This window comes from Camellia sinensis, chromosome 13 (genome assembly GCF_055761805.1).
Source record: "Camellia sinensis isolate YWXY chromosome 13, ASM5576180v1, whole genome shotgun sequence".
In the NCBI taxonomy this organism is placed as follows: Eukaryota; Viridiplantae; Streptophyta; class Magnoliopsida; order Ericales; family Theaceae; genus Camellia; species Camellia sinensis.
In genome coordinates, this window is record NC_138973.1 from 10,358,124 (window position 1) to 10,368,286 (window position 10,163).

Consider the following 10,163-nt stretch of genomic DNA (forward strand, 5'->3'; position numbering starts at 1 on the left):
TTATTCAACTATAGTACTTAAAATTAAAAAGAGCCACACAGTATGCATTCCACGAGGACTTACAACCCTTATTTTTAGGTGTCTACATATGCCACTCTATTTCCACTCGCATAACTCATTTACACCTGACTCAAGCCTCAATTAAGCATCCTCTAAAAACGATATGTTAATTGACTGACGGACGACACTGCAACCCATTTTCCTGTAGATTCCAGAGGCTCAATGACCACGACACTGCCATTAGTTAAACCCAATGCAAACTGGTTTGGCTCTTGTGGGTGGGCAGCAATTGTGACCGGATATACCTTCGAACTGCAGCCAGCAGCAGCCACATATTAGATAAATGTAAAACTATGCTTATAAAGTTGGCCTGAGATTGATATGCAGATGTTGTTATAGCTAATGTTGGCAGAAACATCAACATTGAAACAGTAATTACATTCTCTCTCTCTCTCTCTCTCTTGCGGATACAATTCTGTTGAATAATAATAAGGAATTATTGAATTTGAAAGCAACATTCACAACATTTAACAATCACTCAGAGTTGATGGAGATTACATTAGCCTCATCAACTAAGTTCTTGCATAATCTGTATCTGTACACATAGAGCAATTTATATCAACAGCTCAATGCACACATCTATGGCCATCAGGCTCATAGACTTTTTTTTTAAGGTGAATAATCAGGCTCATAGACTATCTCCTGTTTTATCCAAACCTCAATTTCAGGGCCCAAGGCCCCTCTTTGTCCAGTAAAAAAAAGCATATAATTGGTACTCACCCAGAGAGAGAGAGAGAGAGAGAGAGAGAGAGAGAGAGAGAGAGAGAGAGTTGCCATTGATTAAATACACTTAACATGCATCAGCTAAAATTCTTAAAAGTACCTGATGTCAGATGGAAGGTAAGCAGCGGGATTGACCTCACATCGTATATGGAAATCTGAGGCATCGTATATTAACACAGTTCCATCCACAAAGCTAGCATACACTAACTGGCTATCACATGAGAATGTTGCATGGGAGATCCGTGCATAAAATTCTCCAATGACGCACTAAAAGTGTGAGAGAAAAACACTTGAATATCATTATGCAAACTGAAAAACACTGCTTATAATCAGAGAGAGACAGAGAAAGAGAGAAGAAACCTGCTTCACACATTCTAATTCTGTTGTTTCATATATGGCTAAGCGAGTCTCATGTATAGAAAGGAAGTGTTTCTGATCCTGGTGGAATTGGACATAGGTGTTCGATGGTGCTGATGGGAACTCCCTAACAGGAATCCGCAACATTTTGCTTTTCTTCTTTTCCCACCCATTGGTATTCCACACAACAATCTGATAATGAGAACGGAAGAATAAATCATTAAAATCAGAAATCCGTATTATGAAATGGTCATAACTGAAATTACTAAGGATCTGGCAACCAAACCAATTGGATGTGAAGGTAAACTCTTTCCAACAAGGAGTGGCTCTCAAAAATCCGAGTTCAGTTGGTTATAAGAGTGTTCTCCTCCACTTGACTGTGGATTGTGGGTCTGAATGGGCTTTCAAACTTTATGGGTCAATTGGACTCGGGGTTTGGCTGAGAACAAGCAGAACCAAATAAAACATACCAATGTAGAAAAGGAAAGTTGAATACTAACCTGAGCATCTGCTCCGGAGGACACTAACACATTCAGTGTACTAGAGAAGGCAAGGCCAGTTACTCTTTTAGAATGACCATTAAGCTTGTCTATAACCTGCATGGACAAAGAAAGAGACCACATTGAGTGAGTTTGTATAATGAATCAGTTTAAATTATGTAACACAAGGGAAACAAATATGGTACCTCATCAGAACGGACATGATAAATCAGGACTGTAGAATCATCCAAGCCAATTGCAATTATATTGTTATCTTGGGGGTAAAAGGCAATACATGTTGCCGCTGGTGGTGGAGGCATGAAAGCTGTGATTTTCTGCAACAATTTTTCAACAGAGTTCTGTGTGATGAGTTTGATCTTGGCTTCGTTTAGAACAACACGCAACCAAGGTGACAGATTCAGGACTATGGCTTCGTTTAAAACAACACGCAACCAAGGTGACAGATTCAGGACTAGGGAGTTGTTTATGAAATAAATCTGATTTGTTAGTTAGGATGATTTTGTAGAAATTCAAGAAGCCAGTAGTGGCAAATGATTTTTTTTTTTTTCATTTTTTCTCCCTTAGTTTTCTTGGTTTCTTGATCAGAAATTACTTAATTGTAATTGATCATATTAATGTACATGCTTAGTGAAATGCTTGTACAAAGTTAAATGTTTGGTGGATTTTGAGATATTTTCTAGGTTACCTTAAATGTCATCATGTTGAACAAAGAAATCATCCCCTTTGATGCTGACACAACATAAGAGTCATTCTTGGACAAAGCAAAACAAGGTAAAAATTCTTCAAAGGTAACACCAGTAAGGTCGTTGGTCATCAGCAATCCACTCTTTGGTTGCCATAATTGAGGGGGAAACTTTGTGGTTGCCTGCACCAATAAACATCTTGCATAATGAGACTATCAGAAGGCGAACAGACTTCAAGAAATCAAACTTCAAATTGAAGACAAAAACTATGATGTCTAGTTTTTTTTACCTTCCCACTCAAATTAGTTTCGTTCCTTGACCATTTCCAGAGCAGATGAATGCCATTTGAAGCTAATGCGACTATGGAGTTACCTGCATTGGTGTAGATCAACCTTGATATCTGCTTCATCACAAGAGAAGGCAATGAGACACAATTTATTTCTATACACCACCAATTGGTAAACTTAAGTTATGACAGCTGGTCTATTAACAAATATGAAATTGGTAGTAGATGCCTATGTGCTTGACATAACTTGAACATGAACTTAAATGGTTTACAGTTGTTATTAATTTAGGCATAGTCCTCTCTGAAACTAGACCAACACAGAAGTTGATCTCCAAATTATTTAAGATCCACTCGTCCCAATCAATCTCCAAGACTATAGATCTAGTGACTATTATGCAATATGCATACCCTTTGTTTTCCTTGTTTCAAGGAGCACATGGTAGAAGCAAGGGGAAAATGCTCCAAAACATGCCAACAATGGATATAAATAATAATGAGTAATTTGTACATTAAAACGACGAAAAAAAAAAAAGAGAAAAAAGAAAAAAGAAAAAGAGGGGAAAAAAGTCATACCTTCTCAATTTTCACTTCAGAAGGGAGCCTCAACGATTGACACTGAGAAGGTTCATTAATTTCTGATTTCGAAACCTCTAATATTTCATTGGATTCTGCAGGTAATTCAGGTTTTATGTCCTTTGAGTTACCCGCATCTCCATTCTACGAATACAAAAAATATAAAAATTAGAATGTAATTTCAGAGGTAATCTTTGTGCTACTTAATAACATTGTGGTCCAGTTTGAATTCAAAATGACATACAAATGTACGTGAAAATGAGTTCAATTAATAATGTGATGTCTTATGGGGTGATGAAGTATGCCATATAATGTTCTGTTACACAAACCTTCCCGGGACTACCCATGCCAGAGACACCACCTTCTGTAGCGCTAGAACTAGAAGCAGTTGAAATTGGATTGATCACAAGCTGCATGAACAACAACCATTAGGCACTAACATTTTCTATGATCAGTCTAAAGGGACAGGAGAAGACTTAATGTGCTAACCCTTTCTAAAGTTTCCGAGAGAACTGTAGAGGCATCAATGGAACCATTTTCAGAACTTTGCAACAACTCATGGCCAAATGGGTTCGCCAATATTTTGATATTATTATGATTTGCAGTAACAGCCATTAATGTGCCACTCTTGTTGAAGCGAACATGTGGTCTTGCCTTAGAAACAGAAAAGAAGTTAAGTAAATTAGGCACTGTTTTTATTCTCCAAACATTTGTTACATTTTTAGTGAAAATATCACTTGAGAAAGTGAAAATGAAACTTAACAATCAAAAGCTATGAACAACTAATGAAAAACATACAGGTAGGTCTCCATCTGCATCAATAACTGTTACAAGTTCAGCGTGGTCTATATCCCAAACTTTAATTAAATGGTCATCACCCGCAACCAAAAACCGGTTCTTGCTTGTATCAAAGTGCACAACACCAGAGGAACATTTACCAAGTCCCTGGTAGCTCCTCTTCACATAACCTTCAGTTTCATTCCATTCAAGAATGAATGATTCTCCATCCTTTGTGGTTCCACAAGAAAAAAGCCTAACAAGTTGTTTGATAGTAATATTAACATTTCAGCGCGGCATACAAGACCATCAAAGAAGTATAGCAGGTCCAATAAATCACCTTTTACCATCGGTACTATATGCCATTCTTGTGCAACAGTGACCAGGAGCATCAAAGGCTACCCTTGGTCCCATATTGTCATATAGCCATGCTTTCATCTCACCATTCGCTGATGTTGAGAATATAAACTGAGGCATGAAAGCATATATGTATATCACGAATTTAAGACAAATACCAACAATATACCAGATTAAATGTATCACAAAGAAAAGGCCATAAACAGTATCAAGTAAGGTTCTTACATGAATTCTCTCTTTTACATGAGCACAAACAGAATAGACAGGGTCCCCGTGACCTTCAAAAGTAAATTGTTTGGCACCAGTGTTCACATCCCAGACCTTATATCAGCAATAGTAAATGAAGTGTCAACTCGTTCGTTTTCTTTTCTTGTTGGTCTGGAACTGTAAACTTCACTATGAAATGAAAATATAACTAATTCACTGTGTAACTAACCTGAATTAACTTGTCATTACCACAGGTTATGAGAAAAAGCACCTTATTTGGTTCAGAGAATGCAAGATCATTTACACCACCAACATGGGCATCAATCTAGATAATAAAAGTCAGTATTAGAAGCAAATATAGAACTCTAAAAAGAAAAATTAGCAAAAGAGAAAACCATCAGAAATCTACCTCCAAGCGTTTCTGAATTTTACTGTCACCATGATAAGAATACAAGTGCACTATGTGTTTTGAATATGCGACCCCTGCTTAGGGAAAAAGAAGATAGCTGAGGTTCAAAAAACTAAATGTAAGTTTCCAAATCACTTGGGTTTTTCTCATCTTCAAACTTACCGAATAATAAACCATCAAGACTCCACGATATATGATTAACAGAGACATGTGGATCTTTGAGCAGAGCAACCTGATTATAATTGAGTTGATGTAGAAATCATATTATTCACATGACATTAAACTGAGGTCTTGCTGGTTTTTGTGAAATAGTTAAGGAGGGGATATGTACCACGAATGTCTTTGAAATATTTCTAATCTTCCAAACATGAAATTTTCTTGAAAGTAATTTCTCCCCAGAAGAAACTTCCCATAATCCTATGTCCCCGTCATTGGTTCCAACTGAAGAACTCATTAACAGTGTTCACAAGTTAAAACCAACTCAGAACACAGAGATTCATTGCAGAATATCATCTATTCTACACAAAAACATAAGTTCATGTAAGGCAACCTAAAAGAAGATTCTGTTGAACAGGGTGAAAATCGATGCTTGTTGGAGAAGAGGCTTCAGTCAAAACTCGTTGAACCGTCTTGGGTAAATCATCATGGTTGTTAAATACTGGACTGTGAGGTTGACCAGGGACAATTCTGGCTGATACCCACTGTGCTCAGGTGAACAAGAAATGATCTTATCAATAAAATGAACAAAGTTAGACTAAATGAATTGTAGATCAGAAATTGTACTGTACTCTATTGCAAAACTAGTCGATCCAATTACCTCATCGGAAGTCCTAAAGGACTTTGTTTCAGATGAACAAACAGAAACCTCAGCACCTGTTAGTTTTGCAACAACTAAAAGTTTAGTCACGATGAACAATCTGAGTAAACTAAATGAGTTCACAGAGCCTACACAAATCACTCTACCAGAATTGAAACCACTCCCTGAGTTGGTTGGAGCACCAAGACTGAGAGGCCCATCAGGAATTGCAGATTGAGTCACAGAAGAAGTCCCCTTGCAAGAGGAACGTGATGGTGATGCCGCCGTGTCTTGCGAAGGCTTCATACAAAAATTAAACATTCTAAGAAAAACGGTACACAGATAGAATAAAACAGATCCAAAATAAATAAATAAATCAGCCAGCCTTTATGAGAAGGTGACCATGTGAAAAAACAGAGCAACTACAAATTTCGGTTAGGATCTAACAAGCAGATCATTCTCAACTGATTGACTAGAAAAATGATCAGGTAGTGGGCATTGATGATCCATGAAGAGGGTCTGTATATCAGGATCAGGCTGAGGATATGAGCAAAGAATGTGCTGCCAATTTAAGCTGTCAGATTGTAAAGTAAAATCAGTTCACTGTCAATGTGCAATAGGCACGGCTAGAAATTATGTAGAAATGATGTCGTGTTGCTTGTTACATAGTAAACAAATTCAACTTAAAGAAAAGATAGCATCAAGGCTGAACTAAAATAAACAAATAAAAGCCACAAACCTTTGGTTAATGAGACGCCTTAATCTTGATTTGTTGATGTGAGGAAATTTCAGTTTGTCTTGGAAAAGGGGATCCGCGTCAATAATATTTTTGATATCATTCATCATGCATTTTCTAGCAGATAATACATCTCCATACATGGAGAGCGAGCCATGTTTTCTGTCAATTCCAAATGAAAATGATTTAGCCCATACGAAAGCATATACCTTTATAACATATTTAAAATTGCAATATTACCTGAAATCATCAAAAGTAAGGAGCTGGGTCATTTCCTTGTACAGCTCTTCATTTGATATGGCAAAAACTTTCAATTCTTTCACAAGGATATCTAGGGCCCTTGCACGATCATGCCTATCATTAAATTTTTTGTTACAATGTTGAAACATAAAACTTTTGTTATTAGTATGGATTTGTAGAGTCTTTGGTCATTGATGGCTTACTCATCAAGTGCCTCAAGGAACTTTTGCTTCCTAATTTCGAAATAGATCTTCCTAGAATACTTATCATCTTCAAGTCTAGTGAACCCCGAAAGATATTTCTCAGCTTCATCCCAGTTGCCAAACAGCACCATGTCCTCAAAATATTCCATATCAAAGAAAACACCGGTTTCATGCTCAAGCCTATCTCAGAAATGATAACAACAACAATTACAAATCAATTGACACAATCAATTGCAAATTGAATGAGAGAAGAAAACTAAAACTCACATGTGAGCTGTCTTTTTGAGGTCTTCCTCATGACAGAACTGTAAGATCAATAAGATAAGCTCTTTACTGAGAGACATTACCAAAATGGCCCTCCTTGCCTCCCAAACCTTCAAATTATTAAAAATCAGTTAAGGAACAACATTTATATTTTTACCCTCACACGCCAACACACTCAGAGACCAAACCAAACTTCTGGATTTCAGTTTTGATCAAGTATCAACCAGTCGATAAAGATAATCAAAACAAAACAAGTACACTATCTTATAATCAATCAAAATGAGTAAAGTAAGAGAAATAGCATTTGAATATGATAGCAATGAACTTAGGGTTTTGATCGGACAATTATATCTACAAGATTTACTAAAAAATCTATGCTACATAATTCAACAAGTTCATTAGACTGATTGAGTTATTTAGAGAGATTGTTTTAAAAAAGTTTCAAAAAAAAGGAACTGAAAACTTAGGTTTGACAGATCGATATACCAGAGTAAATTTTCTCATCACTTTCTGTTTGCTAGAATTCACGAGAAAGTGAGGGGGGAAATGTGAGAAAAACAGTGGGAATAGAACAGAGTTGATGATAATCACCATCTGACAAATAAAGCAGAGCAAAGAAGATATTGAAAATCGCAGAAAGACAATGGAGTTCATAGAATTCACAGTAAGTTGATTAAAAACATATATATACATATATATGCAGAATTACACAGTAAAAACCTCAAATTGAAAAAGAAATCAAATTGGTATGGATCAAATTCAGTTAAGTGACAGCAACATCTTAATCAAATTACTGAAAATTAGGATTTTTTCAACCAAGCATAGATTATTCAAAATCTACTAAAATTATATTCATTTGAGAAAATCGACTTTCCCAGATACATAGAAGAAATCTAAACCTTATAATTCATCAAGATCATCAGATTAGACAAATTTAGAGAGAGAGAGAGAGATTGTAGTGTAGGGTTTTGATCGATCGATGACAATAGAAAGAGAGAAATTTTCACAATACTCCTTTTCTACTTTCCTTTCCGGTATTTTATTTACCTTTGTCTTGCTCGGAGGAATCGAAGAGAAAGTGAGGGAAAATATAGGAAGAGAGAGTGTAAGATTGAAGAACAAAGGCTGAGAGAAAAAAAAAAAAAACGAAATTTGATCGAAGCACTCACTCTGTGCCCCTCTCCCTCTCCCTCTCCTTTCTACTTTCTCTCTCTAAAGATCACAACACTACTATGTGACAGTAGCTCCAAGACGACGCTAATTTATAAGGAGAGTGACGTTTCCAAAGTGATATATCCGCCGTCTTATCTGATACGCGCTCGGTGATAAGAATCAAACTGTAACCGTAATATGAGAGTCAGCAATGCTATATTCGCTTAAAATTAATTAAATATATATATATATTTTTTGGTTAGATATAATATTTATGATAAAAAAAAATAATTATAAGTTTAATGTGATATTTTATCTTATTAATTATTTTAATTTATTTTTTTTTATTATAAATTTCAACTAAAAAAAATCAATTTTTAACTTTATAAATATTTTTGACTAAAATAGCTAGAATATTTATAATGCTGTATCAAAATTTTTATTAAATTTAAGTAAGAATTTAATAAAAGGTTTAATTTGATGTGATGCACTTAATAGTAAATTAGTAAGTGTTTGGGGTAAACTAAAAAAATATACTTTTACTTACCAAAAAAAAAAATATTTTTTTTTACCTACATACACTTATTTGGGTCATATCTATCAACATCTACTTTTCTAATCACTTTTTCTATTTTTCTACACTTTTTTTTTTTATAAAAAATCAAAAAGTGTACTTATTTAGACTATTGCAAACCACCCTTTAAAAATTTTATCAAATCTTGTTACAAGCTGATTGTTCTGGAAGATGTGCAAGAAGATGTATGGCCATGAGGAAAAATTAACATTTAAATAAATAAAACTCAGTTGTCCGAGAGAATGACCGGGAGGACATTTGAGCAGACGTTTGACCAACGACTACCTGCAAAATTTGATGAAAGATAAAAGCTTCCTTCATTTGATGAAAGATTTGGTTCTCCTTTAATTTGATGTCAAATTGATGAAAGAGTTGGAGCTGACATTTAACGCGTTTTTCATCAAATTTAAATTTGATGAAAGATCTAATAAACGATTGGAGATAGCCTAATAAAGACTAAAAAAAAATAAAAATAAATTAATAAGACAAAAAGTTATATTCAAATAATAATTATTTCATTTTTTTCTTTATAACCATCAAATCAACTACACACGAAATGGAGTCAACTGTTATCCAAAACACAATTTTTTTAGTCGATCTAAAATAATCAAAAAATTAAAAATTAACTTAAATAAATAGTCAAGTTCCCAAATCAGGCCCATGTCATATTTTATGGGTCTAGGCTAGACAGTCTAGCTATGGATTAAAAAGAATAATTTGAATGATTTATTTTTAATTTTCTTGTTTGTGAAAAAATTAATTTTATTAAATATCATTAGATATATGAATTGTTTATATTTTATTTTTTAAAATAAATAGTAATTGTGAGTTTAAATTTAAATTATTTTGTCTATAAAATAAAATATGATTTATTTATTTATTTATCGATATTCAATAAAATTGATTTTTTACATAAATAATTTTTACCTCAAAGTTTATAAGACGAATGGTTCAAATTATCATTGGGAGCCCAAAATAAAGTCTACAAAATGAATTATGAAGGATAATAGTATAGCATTCTTCATAATTTGACTCACAATGATGTATACACAAAATTTTTACCATTAATTAAAAACATCAAGTGTATAAACTATACCCTATTATTTTCATCATTATTTGATTTCAACTCACTTTACTTTCTTAATTTAAAAAAAACTATATCATATTGTTATGTATATATTTGAACTAGATTAACTCAAATGGTACACAAAAAATGTATTATTTCAATTAAAAATTTTAAAGAAACCTATAGTAATCTTAAAATCT

The 10,163-nt window shown here is 34.1% G+C and overlaps 1 protein-coding gene across 2 annotated transcripts; it reads right to left on the minus strand.

Moving 5' to 3' along the window:
• On the minus strand, positions 1–8,469 carry LOC114273907 (topless-related protein 1). Of its 2 annotated transcripts, none has more exons than XM_028215728.2 (26): positions 8,219–8,469; positions 7,175–7,281; positions 6,908–7,087; positions 6,705–6,818; positions 6,468–6,626; positions 6,194–6,302; positions 5,896–6,028; positions 5,750–5,805; positions 5,483–5,633; positions 5,264–5,373; positions 5,095–5,164; positions 4,933–5,006; positions 4,753–4,848; positions 4,542–4,637; positions 4,300–4,427; positions 3,981–4,215; positions 3,672–3,836; positions 3,512–3,592; positions 3,183–3,326; positions 2,613–2,723; positions 2,326–2,505; positions 1,826–1,954; positions 1,641–1,736; positions 1,144–1,332; positions 884–1,050; positions 1–312 (listed from the first exon to the last, which is right to left on the minus strand). In XM_028215728.2, exons 2-26 carry the CDS (start codon positions 7,249–7,251, stop codon positions 153–155), a joined length of 3,210 nt encoding a protein of 1,069 aa, XP_028071529.2. In that variant the 5' UTR covers positions 7,252–7,281; positions 8,219–8,469; the 3' UTR covers positions 1–152. The 2 variants fall into 2 exon arrangements, with proteins under 2 accessions (XP_028071529.2, XP_028071528.2); XM_028215727.2 differs by having other exon boundaries at positions 6,176–6,302.
• Positions 8,470–10,163: the final 1,694 nt, after the last annotated feature.

What these genes read in the sequence shown, in the direction of transcription:
- LOC114273907 (XM_028215727.2), bottom strand. Translation starts at nt 7,251, where the DNA reads ATGTCTCTCAGTAAAGAGCTTATCTTATTGATCTTACAGTTCTGTCAT. An exon ending in CTCAAAAAGACAGCTCACAT is followed by an intron (nt 7,088 to 7,174) that starts GTGAGTTTTAGT and finishes TTTCTGAGATAG; the next exon opens with GCTTGAGCATGAAACCGGTG. An exon ending in ATCATGTCCGTTCTGATGAG is followed by an intron (nt 1,737 to 1,825) that starts GTACCATATTTG and finishes TTGTCCATGCAG; the next exon opens with GTTATAGACAAGCTTAATGG.